The sequence below is a fragment of the Nematolebias whitei genome, chromosome 19 (assembly GCF_014905685.2).
Source record: "Nematolebias whitei isolate Nwh7 chromosome 19, NemWhi1, whole genome shotgun sequence".
In the NCBI taxonomy this organism is placed as follows: Eukaryota; Metazoa; Chordata; class Actinopteri; order Cyprinodontiformes; family Rivulidae; genus Nematolebias; species Nematolebias whitei.
In genome coordinates this window covers 23,999,766-24,018,421 of record NC_056516.1, presented here as the reverse complement: position 1 = coordinate 24,018,421, position 18,656 = coordinate 23,999,766, and the positions used below count along the sequence as shown (strand labels likewise).

At 41.5% G+C, this 18,656-nt stretch overlaps 2 protein-coding genes across 2 annotated transcripts in view; one reads left to right on the top strand and one right to left on the bottom strand.

The window, feature by feature from the left end:
• fkbp9 (FKBP prolyl isomerase 9) overlaps window positions 1-1,870 on the bottom strand; it is a 13,126-nt gene extending 11,256 nt beyond the window's left edge. The window contains exons 1-2 of the mRNA XM_037693459.1: window positions 1,552-1,870; window positions 934-1,079 (exon numbers count right to left, since the gene is read on the bottom strand). Coding sequence (XP_037549387.1) covers window positions 934-1,079; window positions 1,552-1,754 — 349 coding nt within the window. The 5' untranslated portion in view covers window positions 1,755-1,870. The remainder of the gene's footprint in view (window positions 1-933; window positions 1,080-1,551) is intronic.
• Window positions 1,871-4,219: 2,349 nt separating this feature from the next.
• On the top strand, window positions 4,220-13,281 carry LOC119426055 (cartilage associated protein). Its single transcript, XM_037693614.1, has 7 exons — window positions 4,220-4,796; window positions 8,285-8,434; window positions 10,725-10,896; window positions 10,979-11,107; window positions 11,196-11,341; window positions 12,398-12,481; window positions 12,942-13,281. Exons 1-7 carry the CDS (start codon window positions 4,335-4,337, stop codon window positions 12,987-12,989), a joined length of 1,191 nt encoding a protein of 396 aa, XP_037549542.1. The 5' UTR covers window positions 4,220-4,334; the 3' UTR covers window positions 12,990-13,281.
• The last annotated feature ends 5,375 nt before the right edge of the window (window positions 13,282-18,656 follow it).

Genomic DNA, 18,656 nt, shown 5'->3' with positions numbered 1-18,656 from the left:
TATATATATATATATATATATATATATATTAATGTTTCTTTCAGCTGCTCCCTTCTTCAGGGGTTGCCCCAGCGAGTGAACTCGCATGAAAGATTTGGTAATGTTTTATGCTGGACGCCCCTCCCGGCACAACCTGGGCTCGAACCTGCAACCTCAGGATTACAAGACCACGGCAGAAAAGGTTAAATGCTCTGAAAGTAGACGAGCAGGAGTGATTAACAGTGACATTAGCTGCAGTTATTGTTGCAGCGAGGAAACACCAGATACAGGAAATGCAAGCTCTGAAGACATTTAGATTATTTTGCTAAGTGAGATGACACTGTGTATTAGTTTAAATTATGTTACTTTGATTTTACAAATGAACATGTGATGATGTGCAAGGCAGATAAAAACAAAGATCTGAAGGATTCCCAAACCCTGACATCAGCATGAGGAGGAGAAACTTTATGAGTGGGAGCCACTGAACCTTACTGGTGAGTTGGCAGCTCTTTGACTGTAAAAGTCTTCCTCTTTCTTGTCCTCCTTTATGTTCGGAGATCCCTCTAATGTAGACTGCTGGTGGAGGACGCAGCCTTAAGTTTTACATGCCCAAACATGACCCACTCCTTATGTTCCCTTCATTATCGTAACACTTGCACCACAAACATATGGCACAATAATCTTTGTCAAGGAATCACAAACACTCCGAGGGATGGTTCAGATACGATCGTGTTCACAAACAAGCCAGAAGAGTTTAAAGCTGCTCCGCTAAATCTGACACAAAGGAGCTTCCTGTCACCAGCTTCCTGGTCTGTGGAGCCTCTCTGACATCTTCCTGCATAGATTTGGGAGCAGCTTACGTCCTTTATGTTGTTTTACATTACATTTGAACAACTCAGCTCTCAAGCTCCATGAGCGCTCACCCAAGAGGGATACGTATCAGCTAACACATACCGTATCCTTGTTTTCCGTAGGCAAGGTGGGGAGGGATCTTGACCAGGCTCCTCTCGTTGACACACATCCCCACCAGAGCTTTGTCCATCCCTTCAATCAGCTGCTTCTTGCCAACAAACACATTGTAGGTGCTCCCACGGTCGTAGCTGAAACAAGAACTTATGTTAGAATGACGCCAAACTGCAGAGAATTATTTCATTTAGCCACATCCTAAAGAAACACTCATCTGGGGGCTTGTTTCTACACTGAGCACCTTTTTGTTATTTCTCATCTGGAGAACTTTGGATTAAAACAAAACGCATCATTTCATCTGAGCCTTTCTCTGGGTGAGGTGTCCAAACAATGAGCTCAACTGTGATTTCACTTTCTAAATTTCATTCATTCAAACTTTTAATCTAAAAAAAAAAAAATAAAGATCTTTACTTTTTAAATGTTAGTCTCATTTAATGATAACTCACATTCCGCGTCTCCCTTGTTTAATTGAACACATGCTGGATGCAGCAGCGCAGCTGTCTGCCTGCGTGGCTCACTCTGACCAACCAAAACGCGCACTTTTACGCATCGCGCGCACGCAGCTCCCACAGAGGAACAGCCTCCGTGCGGGGATCCCGAGCTCACCTCGAATCGAACTTCTTGCCGTCCGGGAACGTTCCGATGTAGTGGTACCTGACGAAGTCCCCAACTTTGACGGCGCGCGCGCACTGCTCTGGCACGGAGGTTTTCTCCACGATGATGTCGTCTAACGGGACCGGAGGAGCGTTGCACGCGGCGAACGTCACCAGGAGCGACAGACACAGCATCCCCTGCACGCACGTGATCATTTTCACCGCAGATGAAACTTGTCGTTTTGCTCTTTTTTGGTCAGGGACAATGTCGGTAAAAGGTTTGTTAGAGCGCGCGCTGGCCGCCTGCTCCCACCAGTAACTTTGATTTCCTCTGACTCGGAGGGAGGAACAGAGAAGTCCTGCCCCTGGTCCCGACGTGGAACCGTCAAGTTAGAGACAAAACGCGCCACTTCCGGTTAAAGTTTGATGCCTCTGCACAGTCATGGAAAATAAAAAGGCATCCTTGAGTCAGGGGATTAAAAACGATCAGGTGTTTCTGATCACAGCGTACAAACTATGCATGGTGGTGATGGGCTGATGGTTTGGGCTTGTTTTGCAGTAGTCATTGAGTCAGCCACAGTGTTTTAGAGTTAAATGTCAAGGTCAACGTTTCTTTATTGTCATTCGCATCTAATGCGGTACATGTGGTGGAACGAAATTGTGCACACAGGGTCCCAGTTACATCCAACAAAAGTATAAATTGTAAAAGAAAAGCAGTAATAAGATCTAAGATATAAATGTGAGACCATCTGTCAAGACCATACCATACTATTTTATTTATAAAGCACTTTAAACAGCGACAGGGCCAACCAAAGTGCTGTGCAAACAGAAACAAACAGGCAAAGCACACAGCAACATATAACAGAACGTAAAATCAAAATATAGAAACAAAATAACAGCAGATCGCATTGAAACTTAAGAAATTTAAAGCCATCCAGTCTCTGATGTCAGCCAGACAGTCAAGCAGAGGTTGAATAGAGCGTGCACCATTGTGTCTTAGGGGGAAGTAAATCTGACAGTAGAAGTGAAAGGGTCTATTGTGTTTCCAGAAAATAGCACTATGGCAGCAGTTATAAAGAAAATAGAAGGGACTGAGGATGGACCCCTGCGGTACACCCCATTTAAACACTGCCGATGATTAACTAAAATCTTTGATGGAGACACAAAAAGATCTGTCAGCTAACCCTTCGGTTTATGAACTCGCTGCAAACAGTGGTGTAGTCTACATTTTTGTAGTGGGTATACTGTGCTTAGAAACCAAAGTACACTGGTTAGTACAATGCAATTGTCTAAATTTATTTTGATTTTTAAGCATATTGAACATTTCCAAATTTCTCTGATGCTTGTATTTGAATAAATGAACAACAAACTTTGTACAACAGTTGGCTTTGTGTTAAAAACATGTTATAGAATTTATAAAACAGTATCAAAGCAAAGTGCTGCATACAGACAAATTGTTACGGAAGCGTTTAACTGCTGTTTAACAAATCAATGACACGTGCCTAATGATATGTCATGTGTCATTGGGCACTTTTAAGTGGGTATACTGAAAATCTTAAGCTTTTTTAGTGGGTATACTCCATATACCAGAGTATCACGTAGACTACACCACTGGCTGCAAATGTTTTGCTGTTCCCTCTTCAGGGGTCACCACAGTGAGTCATCCTCCTCCATCTCTGTCCTCTGCATCCTCTGTCCTCACTTCAACTACCTCCATGTCCTCTCTAACTGCATCCATATATCGTCTTTGTCTTTTTTCTGTCAGCTACATTTCTAACATCCTTCTACCAGTATACCCACTGTCCCTCTTCTGGACATGTACAAACCATCCCAGTCTGGCCTCTCTAATCTCCCAGTTGTTCAACCTGTGCTGTACCTCTGATGATCTCATTCCTAATCTTATCCATCCTTGTCACTCCTAAGATACCATACCATACCATACCATACCATACCATACCATACCAATTTATTTATATAGCACTTAAAACAGCAACAAGGCCAACCAAAGTGCTGAAGAAGATGCGGAAGATGAACCTCAGCATCTTCATTTCTGCCACTTCCAGTTCTGTCTCCTGTCTATTTCTCAATGCCACTGTCTCCACAACTGTGAACTCGCTGCAGCCCCATGCTTTTAATTTGAAACCCTTGTCAGTATTTCCTGTGCTTTTGCGGGGGTTTTGTTTATGAGCCCTTGAGCATTGGATGGGATAGTTTGGGCACCACGTATTGCTCCTGCGCAGTGAAGCTTCCAGGAAAGCGTCAACGTGGAAAGTGTAGGGGTCTCCATACACTCAAACACGCACACACACGCACGCATCCTCCAACTTTTAAAAACAAAGTAACCAAATATCTGGCTGCAGCTCTTAATGAGAGCGCATTTGCTGCGACTGTTCGGACTTTTATTTAGGATCTTTCTCACCACTGGTTGGGAATGCTTTGGCCTTTTGGGGGAGGAGGGGGTGCAGACCGAGCAGGAATGTTTCCTACGTGGCAGTGGGGGGAGGGACACTCACCAGGGGGTTAATTAGCAGGTTTGAACGTTCAAACTACACAAGCTCCTTGAATCAGCGCACTTTAATCCCACTGCCAGTGAACGCGTCACGCGTTGTAGCAGTTTGTCTCCTCGCGTGCGTCTTTGAAAGAGCGCAGTCGCTTTCACGGAGTTGTGGAGAGGAGCAGCAGTGATTGAACAGCGCCTCCGGGGGAGGAGCAGCCTTTGTCCGGATACGTGGTGGAAGTTGAGGCGGTCCTCCTTCTCTGCTGGGATCATCTCAGCCAACCCAAACTCCAAAAAAGATGGCACCCTCCACTTCTTCTGGCCTCCTCACCTCCTTTCTGGTGGTGTTCCTCCTCTCGGCGGCGGACTCCCAGTACGAGAAGTACAGCTTCAGGAGTTTCCCGAGACACGAGCTGATGCCCCTGGAGTCCGCCTACAAGTACGCGCTGGACCAGTACACCGGGGAGAAGTGGCAGGACACGGTGGAGTACATGGAGGTGGCGCTGCGCCTCTACCGGCTGCTGCGGGACAGCGAGGCCTTCTGCAACCTCAACTGCAGCTCCGTCCGGCTGGAGGACGAGCAGAGGTTCGCCGAGTTCCCGGAGCTGCGGGCCTTCGGGAACGTGATGAAGAGGGCTCAGTGTCTGAAGCGCTGCAAGCAGGGGCTGCCCGCCTTCAGACAGAGCCTGCCCAGCAGGGACACCATGGACGAGTTCGACCGGAGGGAGCCCTACAGGTACCTGCAGTACGCCTACTTCAAGGTGAGGAGGCTCCTGGTGACCAGAGTTTACACCTGAACACTTTCCATACAGGAAAAAGTTTTACTACTAACGATGGACTCCTGATTTTTATTGCGATTAGTTTGTATGTTTTAATGACGTGCGGTGAGCTTTGTGACAGGTGAGGCACTGACTTGTCTGGAATTGGATGTTCACGTGAACCCAAAATAGAAGCTTATATTTCAATTTAGCCTTTTTTAAAAAAAACTTTTATAAAGGCATCTAATTATGCTTAACTCCATAATGTTTTACAATGATGGCAAGAAAAACAAAATATTTAATGTGGGCAGCACTGCCCCCTAGTGGTGCGGCACGGTACTTTCTGCCTCACCCTGTGTATTTTCTGTTGGTGCGCACCTATTGCAGTTTTTTGGCCAATCACCGATCATCGATTTCTAAAAAGTCTGACCTGCCGATACCGATTTTGTTTTATAAGTGACACTGTCAGGTGTTATAAGGTCACAATGCACCTTCAATTTTCCAATCGTATTTTATTGAAAAGCACATCCTTGAACATTATATTCTAGAAACAATACAAACTTGATTTAACTGTCCATGAGGTAGTGCTTTGAAATATAAATGAAGTTCAGACAATTGTGTTACAACAACAAAAAAAAAAATCGGTAAAATTGGTTTCTCATGCAAGTATCAACCGATTTCCTAAAATTAAGGAAATCGGGGTTTATTGGACGACCGATTTATTGGTGCACCCCTAATTTTCAGTGCGCATTATGGCCAATTAAAGAAGAAATATGTCTCACACATTCATTCAAGATATTAGACAGACTGTAGAACATCAGCATGTATAGCACATGTGTAATCAAACATGTATATTGGCGATAAAGAAAGACGGCAATGGGCATGCTCCAACCATCTACTTCGGGGGGGTGGGGGGTGGGGTGAGATGGTGCAGGGGCAGTGCAGCTGACTCGGGACCCGAATGCCCTGGGTTCGATCGCCAGTCATTGCACACCCTTTGGAGTCTCTGAGCAGGACACCCTATCCCCAGTTGCTCCCTGGGCACCCCCAATAGCTGCCCACCGCTCCACCTAGTGGTGGATGGGTTAAATGCAGAGAGCCAATTTTGCCCTTGTATGGGAACATACAATGATGACAACACATATACAATATTGTTATTATTCATATATTGTATATGACACAGCGCCCCCGGAGGTGAGCCAGAGCACTACACGGCCTCACCCAGAACATTTCTTCCATGTTTGAACAGGCAATTAGTAAATTCTGCAATTTTGACCATTGAAGTTTTGAAATAATTCAGAAAACAATTTTTTTAAAACAGTTTTATAAATCTGTGTTACAGAACAGTCAAATGTATTTTCTCGTCATTGTTAGTATTTGACAGGTGAGGCACTGCCTCCCCTGACTGCACAGCACTGTTAATTACTGCATATCTTATGCTACTTTAGCCTTCACAGAGCAAAATATTCAGTTCATTCAGTAGATGGGAACTTTTTGTTTTTTTTTATAACTAATATTTTTCTAAATATCTACCTTTAGAAATATCCATCAAGGTTAAGTCAGGTCCTCTGGACGGTTTCTTTGTGTTGAATCATTTCGTCTTTCATCTAAAAGACCTCATCAGTCCGAGGAGTCACAACAAACTCAGTCTTATAAGTAGCACCTTCACATAGTGGACCAACCAGTTTGATGGTGATAAGGTAGTTTCTGGAGTCCACCCTCTTCCCCTTCGACTCGTCTGAGACAGCCATGGCCAAAATGGTTCAAAACGTCAAAGTTCATGCTCAGTAGTCCAGGTAATAAATCCAACAAAGTTAAGTCGGGTCCTCTGGACGGTTTCTTGGATGTTTTGAACCACTTTGGTCATGGTTGTCTCAGAGGAGTCGACAGGGGAGAGGGTGGACTCCAGATATCACCATCAAACTGGTTGGCCCACTATGTGATCGTGCTATTTATGGGACTGAGTTTGTTGTGGCTCCTCGGGCTGATGAAGTCTTTTGGCTGAAAGATTAAACGTTTCAACACAAACGAGACGTCCAGAGGACCTGATTTAACTGTTGGATTTATCACCTGGATTATTGAGCATGAACTTTGACCTTTCCCCATAGAGACGCAATAAGAACTCATTAATTCCTTCAAATCTTCATTGCATTTTGTGTCTTTTTATGCTACTTTTACCTGCTAATCTGCTAGTTTTAGCTTTTAAACACTTAGCTACTTTTAGCTAGCCTTTTTGCTACTTTTCCACCTTTAACTGACCTTTTACTACCTGTAGGAGCCTAAACTAAATTTTGTAAAGATTATATGCATAACTGAAGCAATTTGTTTTATGTGTAGATCTTTGTTGGTTTGAGGTTGTAACATGTTTATTGAAGTCATGTGATGTGGGTGGGGCATGTCAGTTCAGTTCAATTCAGTTTATTTATGTAGCGCCAAATCACAACAAAGTTGTCTCAGGACACTTTACAGAAACATTCACATACATAAAAGCCAATTAGTAAAGTTCTCTATCTAAGGAATCCGGCAGACAAGTTGAATCTTGGCTTCGTTGCAGTCTCCCATCCTGAGCAAGCACAGTGGCAACAGTGGAAAGGAAAAACTCCCTTTTAAAGGAAGAAACCTCCAGCAGAACCAGTCTCAGGACAAGTGGCCGTCTGCTTTGACCGGCTGGTTGAGAGGACAGGAAGGAGAGACAGACGAACACAGAATGGTAGGTTCAGATGTAGGTGCAGGTGTACCTGAAAGACAAAAAAAACACATGTTAAGGATAGAAAAAATAATTACAAATTCAAAACAGGTTGAGCAGAGTAAGTAAAGACAGTAGCAGAGAGAGTCAGGAGAGAAAGTCCAGACAGACTAGTTGGGGAGTGAAGCCAAACAGTTTTTTGACCTCCCTAGCTCTTTTTCTGTTTAATAACCAACTCGTGGATAAGTTGTTTTTGTTTACTTTTTTGCTGTACGTGTTTCATTTTTAAGTAAAACTTTTAAACACAAGCCACTGACAATAATTATTTTTTCTGGACAAGAATTATGCCGGAGGCCATGGGAGCGTCAGGCTCAGGTTTCACTCAATAAGGATTTACACTACCTGTAGCTTTTAGCTAGCATTTTCATGCTTTAGCTGAAAGTAAGACGTTTGCTGCATTAGCTGTAAGTAAGCTTTTTGCTACATTTAGCTTTTAGTTAGTCCATTTCTCTAAACTGACGTAATTCAAAGAGCTATCTACAGCAGGTAAGATACTGTTTGAACTCAATCGTATTACAAAACCCCACCTCAAATATCCAATCACCATAAGAGCATGCATGGAGAGTTGTCTTAAAATTAAGCTTTTTTTGTTTTACCCCAAACCGAACAAGCCGTCTGTTTTAGACCCTTGTAAGTATTTTCTGTGCTGTTTAGAGCTTCAGCTTTCTCTGCATTTTATTGTTTTAGTCGAGAACAAAACGTAAACATCTTCTCCGTCAATGTCTTTATTTGTCGTGTGTCTCAGTCCAACAACGTGGCCAAGGCGGTGTCTGCTGCTCACACCTTCCTGCTGAAACATCCAGATGATGAGATGATGCAGAAGAACATGGCCTACTACAAGAGTCTGCCTGGAGCAGAAGAACACCTCAAGGACCTGGAGACCAAATCCTACGAGGTACAGTCACAAACACTCACGTAAAAATGAGTGTCGGTAATACCACAAAATATACAGCTCTACATTTATTTTTTTATTTTTTTGAAATAAAAACAGCATAAAATAAGCATTTTCTAATACACAAGTTTAAAAGCTACAGCTGCCGTATAGTAAAATAATCTGAACATAATTTTTAGCACGTGGTCTCAGTTTGACGTAGCTCCCTAAAATGTTTTACTGCAAAGAAAACACATTATTATTCCTGCAGGTTTTCTTTTTATTTCTCACAATCGAAACAACTTTTTTGATCGTCTAAATGTAAAGTTTAGCAAGTCACCAACAATTTAAAAGTTCACCTTTTTTAAAAAGACATTTCCACCACAAAACGGTGGGGATGCTTCCAGCATGTATAGACATTTAAAGAGTACCTTAAAGATGAGTTCATCCAAACTGTTACTCTTTAATTGTAGCTTAAATTTCTTTGCAGGAGAGGCACAGACAAAAGCTCAAACTTCACCGGGTTGTGACTGTTGGGCCATAAATTGCGAACTAATATGACTAATTTCATAATCTATTGTCCAGATCAGCAAATCTTCTGGCATGAGTCGTTCTTTGACCTCGTTCTTGTGTCACGGGAACTTTGAAGATGTTCGCAAATATTTACAAAGTGAGTTTCTTCTCAAACTAATCAGTCACCGTGATCAAGTTGGTTGTCTATGAAACCAGCACAGTTCTCATGCAAACATGTTGTAAGTACCAGTTCAAGTCAAGTGGGAAGCTGAACACTTGCTCACAATTTTGTGTCTCCATTAGTTGTGGCTTGGGATGCACAATATTGGATTTTTGGTCAATATACAATATGCCAATATGTTAAAACGATAACCGATACCAATACCAATATTGTTTTCCCTAGACCTACTTACAGAGACTGCTTAGCTTTCTCTACTGTAGAATTAAAATACATTAACAGTTTGTTAAACTAAAAATTAAAACGGAAGCCTTTTATATCGGTGAGTTATTATGATGGATTTTTTTTTTCATTTACCTTTATTTATCCAGGGAGTCTCATTGAGCCACAAGAACTCATTTTCAAGAGAGACCTGTTTAGGGAACAGATGGGGGTTAAGGGCTTTGCTCATGGGCCCAGGGTGGGGCAAATGAGGGTGGGGGCAGGTGTGGGTGCTTCACCTATCCCACCCACATTTTTTAGGTTGTCGGTATCGGGGCTTGAACTGGCGATCTTCCAATCACAGGCCCACCTTCTCTAACCTCTGCACCACCACTCCCCCTATAAGAATGACCATCCATCCATCCATTATCTTTACCCGCTTATTCCATTTTGGGTCACGGGGGTCGCTGGTGCCCATGTCCAGCAATCACTGTGCGAGGGGCGGGGTACACCCTGGACGGGTCGCAAGTCCATCACAGGGCCACATAGAGACAAACGAGACAAACAACCATTCACTCTCTCACTCACACCTAGGGATAATTTAGAGTTACCAATCAGCCTAACATGCATGTTTTTGGTCTGTGGGAGGAAACCGGAGCACCCGGAGAAAACCCACGCATGCACGGAGAGAACATGCAAACTCCACCCAGAAAGGCCCCTGGACCGGGGTTTGAACCAGGGACCTGCTCGCTGAGAGGCAGCAGCTCTACCAGTTGCGCCACCGTGCTGCCATATAAGAATGACCAATGCCCGATATTAAACTTTATCGCCAATATCGGCCGATACCGTGCCGATAATATCGTGCATTTGTTGTGGCACTGTGTAAACTGTATTATATGGTATATCTTTGTACTGAAGTGTCAATCCATCTAATCAGAACTATAAAAACAGAAGAAGATGGTCTTCAGCTTGGATGGTTTCTGATCTTTTAAGACATTTTTGGTTTTGTCACATCCATATTCGCAATTCTTTGTAAGCACAAACATGGATGACCCTATATTTGGCTTTGTGGGTGTGCTGATGTGCTAGCAGCTTGTGGTTTGCAGGCCAAATGGACCTATCTGGTATTGAGAGGTTTCCACTGCTGGTCAGGTTGCACTGATCAAACTATGTGGAGATAGAGGTGGAAGCTGGACTCCCACTTACATTTCTCTACATTTTTACAGCCCTAAAGTCAGGAAGTCCTAAGTGCTTGTAGAAGAGGTGGCTTGATATCTTTTGTTGCTTCTTGAGCACGTTTCAGTCAAAATACGTCTTCATTTCTGTACATCACCAACCTTGAAGTTCTCTTAGAATCTTTGGAACGCTCCCATAAACCCCAGAGTTTAATACTGGTTGTGTTTTCATCATGTGGCGTTTCAGACCTTGTTTGTGCGTGCAGTGAGGGCGTATAATGGCGACAACTTCCGTACCTCGGTGTCCGACATGGAGCTGGCTCTGAGGGACTACTTCAAGGTCTACGACGAGTGCCTGGCTGCCTCCGAGGGCCCGAGGAGCGTCAGCGACTTTAAAGACTTCTACCCCTCTATAGCTGGTGTGTTTGATGTTCATAACCCTGACACTTTTAAAGAGTTTGTCCTTAACTGACATCTTCTTTGTTTCTTTGTCATTTTTAGATCACTACATAGAAGTCCTCGACAGAAAGGTGCGATGTGAAAGTGACCTGACGCCTGAAGTCGGGGGGTTTGTTGTAGAGAAGTTTGTGGCCACCATGTACCACTACCTGCAGTTCGCCTATTACAAATGTGAGTCGAACAAGTATCCAGGGTGAACAGCGTTTCTGTGTTGTCAGTGGAAAATCTCAGGATTCAGCTGCCATCATTGTGTTTTTAGTGAACGACCTGAAGAACGCAGTGCCGTGTGCAGCGAGCTACATGCTGTTTGACCCCAGCGATGAAGTCATGAAGAACAACGTCGCCTATTACAAATATCACAAAACGCAGTGGGGCTTGACAGAAGAGGACTTCTTCCCCAGATCAGTAAGTTCGGATGCATTCTGGTTTTGACTGTAGGGGTCCTCTGTGGGTCCTCTGTAAAGACCATGAACAAACACCATCTTACCTGTTGTAGATAGCTCTTTGAACGGCCTCAGTTTGAAGAAAGAGTTTAATTTTGATCAGATCCATGTAGAGTTATCTAGTCTGAGCTGGGCCAAGACCAAAACTGAATTTAAGTTTAAAATATTGCCCCTAGATTTAGTAGAATTAATTTAAAGATTTTTATTTTATTTTTTTACTTAAGTTTGTTTTCTGTTCATTTGAAAGTAGAAAATGTGGGGTTTTATGTCACTTTCGCAAAGAAAAAGTTATGGGTGTGTTTTTAAAGATTGTCTTCCATCCATCATCCATCTGCACGGCAGCACGATGGCTCAGTGGTTAGCGCTGTTGCCTCACAGCAAGAAGGTCCTGGGTTCAGTCCTCTGTTGGACCTGGGGTCTTTCTGTGTGGAGTTTGCATGTTCTTCTTGTGCTTGCGTGGGTTTTCTCTGTTTCCTCCTGTTTCCTCCCACTGAATAAAAACATGCATGCTAGGCTTCCTTCAGGTCCAGGCCTCCCTTGCAAAAGAGATCTGTGATCTCAATGGGATTTGCCTGCTTAAAAAAAAAAGGTTGATAATAATAAGAAAATAAAAATCTATCCATTATGTTTACCCACTTTTTCCTTTACGGGTCACGGGGGTCACTGGTGCCCACATCCAATAGTCACTGGGCGAGAGTCGGGGACACCCTGGACAGGTCTCCAGTCCATCACAGGGCCACATAGAGACAAACGAGACAAACAACCTTTCACTCTCTCACTCACACCTAGAGACAATTTAGAGTTACCAATCAGCCTAACATGCATGTTTTTGGTCTGTGGGAGGAAACTGGAGTACACGGAGAAAACCCACACATGCACGGAGAGAACATGCAAACTCCACCCAGAAAGGTCTCCAACCGGGATTTGATCCAGCGACCTGCTCGCTGAGCGGCAGCAACTCTTAGCCACCAAGCTGCTCAAGATGGTCTCATAAAATCTGTGTGTGTGTGTGTTACAGGAGGCAGTGCGGTACCACAATCAGACCACCTTGCAGCTACAGATGTTGGAGTTCTCTAATCAACGCCTTGTGAGCGATGATGAGGTCCGTAACTGTCCTTTATTGTTCAGATCAAGAAAACACCTTTTAGCCAGGAGGTCACATTAAAAAGACTGTAGGAAATAAGAAAATAGACATGTTTAGTTTGTATAAAACCTCTTACTGCTTGGATTGGGTCGAGTCACGTCCTGCAGCACAACGTGCCCCGTGTTCCTCAGACTGTAATATCATCAACGGGCATGTGATGGCAGTCTGACTCTGCAGTTGCTGCAGGTTATTTTGACGCAGCACCATCGGGCCAAATCACCATAAGCTAGGATTACATGTTGTTTGTGCTAAATGGAATTCAGGTCCCGACTTTAATCCCTTTAGTAATGCAGGATATAAAAAAAATCACTGATAAAAATGTCAGTGGGGCGATTTATGGTAATCCGCTTTGATACAAAACAGACTTTCCTGATTTATATATTATTTTTTTTATATATGTGTGTGTTTGTTTTCACAGGGGGAGGTGGTGGAGTTTATAGATGAGTTCCTGGACGGCGATAATTAAGAAGACACTGAAACACAAAGTACAAAAATGCTCCAAAGTTATTTATTAGGATTTTTAAAAGACTTAAAAAATTTTTTACCTGCAGCTTTCGATCATGAATTGTTTCTAATTTGCCATTTCGTGTAGTTTGGTGGTCTGAACTGACAACACGACCGCCCAGTCACTTAAAGACAATAATCAGGACAGATGTGTGCTTTCTCACTGGTTTGTCAACACATTCCTCCACTGTGAATCGTTAATGTCGAGACATTTTTACAATAAAACGGTTTAAGAAAAATCTAATCCTTGATGGGTTTTGAAAATGTTGCTATAAATTGTCAACTGTTTGATTTAAAAGTAAAGTCTGAGGATTTTTAAAGAGATGTTCAAATGTGTGACATGTCAAATACTATTTACCGTAAGTACTATCAATAGTCATTTGCAGAAAATGTAGTGTAGAAAAAAATAATTGATTGGCCTTTAGCTTATAGGCTAGCCATTAGCTTAAAGCGGACAAAGACTTTTGCACTTTTCTGTATTCTTCATGTTCTATGATTGATGACATGGCTCGTAAACTATTTGACAGAACATCACTTCAGAAATGACCAGACTATCCCTTTAAGCACAGTTTTGAAAGAAAAAATAGGATATGACTGTTTTTTCCCCACACACTGTTTGGAAAACTGTTTTAATTAACTACGTCTCTGTTCTAGTTCAGATTTTATTTTATTTTTAATTATAGTCTTAGTAAAGACAAAAATCCCTGAGACAGAAGTGGAGAACGTGATGTAGGGCTGAGTGGACATTCGGGGAAATATTGTTTGAACGTCGAGAGTGTGTGCAGTTTGTCACACAGTGGCGTTAGAAACCCACAGGAGAGCGTTCTACCTCTTGTTTTTTTGTTTTTACGTGTTGCTTCATTCAGCTTTCAGCACTTTCATTATTTTAAAAGATTTTCAAACCCTGCCAATAAGAGACTAATAATCCCATCATGGTTACATGAATGAAAGGTTAACTAATCAAGATGTTGATGTGTAACATGAGTTGAGATCTGTACTGGACCCTGACTGCAGTAAAGTGAAATTACAAAAATCAGGTTTTATATGTTTATTAGTACTTAGAAAACACGTGAAGGGTACACATTTAGTTCTACTGACAAACACTTCAACCTGATTGAAATAAAAATTACAAGTAAAGCCCACTTTTTTTGTCTTCAGCAAATACTTTCTGTATGTACACAAAAGGCCGTTTTCTCTGTGACTGTGAGAGTTTTATCAGCACAATGCCACAGGCGTATGTTGTGGACAGGTGCAGTTTATCGGTGGCATTTTGAATGTAAAGAGATACCGTGACGAGATCCTGAGGCCCATTGTTGTGCCATTCATCCACAACCGTCCCCTCACTTCACTAATTTCTGCTTCCTAAAAACTTACATCTGTGGCATTGTGTTGTGAGATAAAACTGCATATTTTAGAGTGGCCTTTTATTGTGGTCATCCTAAGGCACACCTGTGGAATCATGCCGTCTAATCAGCATCTCGACGTGCCACACCTGTGAGGTGGATGGATTATCTCAGCAAAGGGGAAGTGCTCACTAACACAGTTTTACCGAATTTTTCGAAGTATAAGGTGCACTTAAAATCCTTTAATTTTCTCAAAAATCGACAGTGAGCCTTATAACCAGGTGCACCTTATAAATTCTGGGTGTACTTGCTGACCTTGAACCGATTTTATGTGGTTATTGTGGTTTTATGGATGTTTACTAATGAGAAGTGTTCGAAGCTTGTGAACTCATGATGTTAATTTAATAAAAAAGTGCTTTTTCATGTGTTGAAGAGTTGTGGTTTTGAAGATACAAGGTTCCTGCACAACAGCAATATTCTACAAGTTGTTCAACAGATGCACCAAGAAAAAAAACAACTGGAAAAAAATTTCATTGTCAAAGTATTTTATAGGCCAGGATGTATCTTTATAACAGACGTGGGCAATGTACTGTCGGAGGGCCAAAAGTGGCCTTTGGACAGTTTACACCTGACCCCCCAGTATTGCTAATTGAATAGAAAACAACTTTTAAATTGTTTGATGGAAACCTGCATTATACAAATTAAATTTAAGGAAGGAATTAAGCATCTTAAGAAAATGCAATGAAAACATTTGGATTAAGATGGACTAAAACTTTGTCTTAAGCCATCTTTGCAGAAATAGACTGAATCTTAAAGACTCCAAAAAGCATATATAATTTTTATTATTGCATATTTACGCTAACAAATCTGTTTTCTAAGTTTCATATCTGCTTACCGGTCAATTCAATTCAAAAGCCTTTATTAATTCCAAAGAGAAATTAAATGTTGTTGTAGCTCATCATCCTGGTTTCATTAAGAGATGTTATAGATGCTGATGGATGTGGGCAGGAAAGATCTCCCGAAGTACTCCATCCTGCAGTGGATCTGAAGAAACTGATTACAGATACCGATCCGTCCACGGACCCAGCGGGCCTCTCAGTCCTCCTGGGCAGCAGGACCACCTGAATGTTGGGCAGAACTCCTGAGCGATGGCCACTCCTCTCAGCAGGTTGTTGAGCTCCTCATCATTGCAGACAGCCAACTGCAGGTGTCGGGATGATCCTGGCCTTGTCATGAGCCACATTTTCTGCCATCTCCAAGGATCTCAGTCACTCGAGCACCTCCGCCAGGTAGATGTAGATGCATCCATGGTGCCTCCTTTACAACTCACTTGGGATTTAGGGCTGTATTTGAGGTAATATTTGAGCTTTGAGATGTTAATCAGCTGCTCCCAGTTGTTAAAACCACCTTGTTGTCATGGTTACGCATCATAACAAATGTCCAAAAGTAAAAAGGTTTTAGTAAAAATCCTTCCAGCTGTACAGCATCTAATACCAGTAGAAGTAATCATCCAAAAAAAATCCATTTACATCCAGATAAAAAGAGGAAATAAAGTTTTCTATAGCAACATCCCAGAATGAAAGTAACAGCTACTCCACATGCAGCCACCTTGAGCGTCGCCATTCCAAAACAATTGGTCAACAATTGGTCAACAATTGGCCAACAATTGGTCAACAATTGGCCAACAATTGGCCAACAATTGGTCAAAAATTGGCCAACAATTGGCCAACAATTGGTCAACAATTGGTCAACTGGCCAAGTGAAAAATCAGCCGACTCTGGTCCCTTTAAATGAGTCCTCGAGGCTCAGTGGGACTAACCTGTCTAAATAAAGGCTGAATGAAATTTTATCATTGAGCGTTATAATATTTAGACCAGAAACCTGGACTACAATCAACAGAGTGAACTTTATTTCATATACTGAGTACATCACTTTGAACACAGTATTTCATATCAGGTGAAGTAAAATGTAGGTTGTACTTTTCTAAAACAGAAAAAAACGCAGCTGATGTCAAATACGATTGATGAATTGGGAGCAAATGGGCTGACGTCCCACCAGTAAAGCTACAGCGTGCAGTATGGTAATGCAGTCACAGGTCATGTCACCACTGAGTTCATTCAGTTTCAGATAAGAGCAAAGAGTAAAAAATCTTAAATATTTCTAGCTGTGTGACTCATATCAAGTTGACCAACAGATTCTGCCAGATCCAACAAATTACACCCACATTTGAAATAAGTAATTTACAAGAAAAATGTAAAGCAAAACACTGGATTGTGAATTTAAAACATAAAAAAAATAAGCAATGATGACAGTAAATTTGTATTTTCAAATAAACGCAAACTATTTACAATAATTATTTCTACATTTTTATTAAGTCAAATTCTTAAACTTTCCACTAACTAGCATAATAGGCTATATCAAGATTTAAACTTTTCTTGTCAACTGCAATCAAACAGCGTAAATATATTTAAAAGTAAACAGAATAGTTTCTAACCAATAAGTTTTCTCAATTTTTACTGATTAAAAAAAAAAATCACACGACTACTCAGATCTAAAAGCCTTGAGAGAAAGTTGGATCTAAATAGTTTCTGTCTTTTGTTCATGAATAAAGTGTTTTGTCTCACTTGTGTTACAGGATTACTCATTTAATGACTAATATATGACCAAAACACTCCATCGCTTTCACAGCAAGACTTTCAGTTCCTGCTCATCATCTAAATAGAGTGACATGGAAGCGCACGCAAAGAAAATATCAACTCGTTCAGAATAACGTAACTAGCATTCCTTTAAGGAATGCATGTCACCCGCCACCTTGCCTGCCAGAGATTAACATTTCCAGCAATTTGTTAGAGCTCACATGTATTGGAGAGGACTCTCAGCTACTACACCAGATTTGAGCTCATTATCTGTCAAAATGACCGACTCAGGGCCATTTTGCGGTTGCTAAGATTAATTAGCTCTGGCGTCCATCTTGACTTTGGTTGACTCGAAACATTAATCAGTTCTAGATGTCCATCCACTGATTACTTTCAAAGAATTTCATCAAAACCCATCCAGCGGTTCATTAGATATTTTGCTAACAGACAGAAAAATTAACACACATGCATGCAAGCATGGGCAAGTACATGATCACCCACCCTTTATGGCCCCAGCAGTTATAAAACAAATGAATAATGTATGACTTTTAGGAAACAAAGGTGACATTAGAGCAGCAGGGGTAGCATTCATTTGTAATGTGCACAACTTTCTGAGATAATGGAAATAGTATTTCACTTGTCACTGCACACACCAGGTGGAACTTAAGAAGAAAGCTGCAAAACAAGTTAAAATAATCAATGATGTGAGATGTTACAAACTAAAAAGTTGTTTTTGAAAGTATTGTGTGCTGTGCTCACTCTTGCGACCCCAGCTTGAACACCCTTATTGGAAAACGTTGTATTCATGCAAGTGTTGAGTTCCAGTCAAACAGAGCTAATAAATATCTCATATTTATGTGCAAAATCAAACATTTTGCACATAAATGTTTTCAAGTTATTGACTGGTGTATCCTTTTGTGGTAGAAGGATTATGAGCTGTTCAGTGAGGTGAAAAACATTCAGTTGCTTCGTAAAGATCATCCAGGTCATCGTGAGCCTTGAACCTTCACCATAAGATCAGCAAATACAACTTAATGCTGACTTGTCCTGGAAATTTTAAAACATCATGATAATGTTAAATTGGAAGTGTTTTTTGCAGCTCATATAATCAAACTTTAAGCATCACATTTATTACCATTTGTAAAAATAGACCAATACAAATCAGGGCTTGTACAGCCCTGATTTTGATATATAGTGTTACAATGTGTGCTCTAAAAACATTGTGATTGAACTATTATGTATAAGCAAGTCACAAATCTTATTTTAGGGTAAAGCTAAAACATTTGAGGTTGTGATCCTTTGTTGCATTATCACCACAATGTTTAACCTCTGTCGAGTTGGAGTTCCAGTCTGGTTCCTTTATCACAAACTTTATAGACATTTTACACAAATATGACACACACACCCTTATGTTTGTCCCATCTGTATGTTTGTGTGAATCTGAACGACTCTATTACTCACCAAGCAAATGGCAAAATACACAGAAAGGGTACATAAAGGTCATCATCTACCCATCAACACAGACGACTTTCTTTTTATTCAGCTCTGAAAGTCAACCCTAAGCAAAAACAACAAAAGCAATGCTACACTAAGGTTCTTTACCACAATGTCCAAGAACCTTCAAAGTTTAAATTTCAGTTCATATATTCA

Coding starts and splice junctions, on each gene's coding strand:
- LOC119426055 (XM_037693614.1), top strand. CDS start 4,335: ATGGCACCCTCCACTTCTTCTGGCCTCCTCACCTCCTTTCTGGTGGTG. Junction 10,897..10,978: donor CTTCTACCCCTCTATAGCTG/GTGTGTTTGATG, acceptor TGTCATTTTTAG/ATCACTACATAGAAGTCCTC. Junction 11,342..12,397: donor AGGACTTCTTCCCCAGATCA/GTAAGTTCGGAT, acceptor TGTGTGTTACAG/GAGGCAGTGCGGTACCACAA.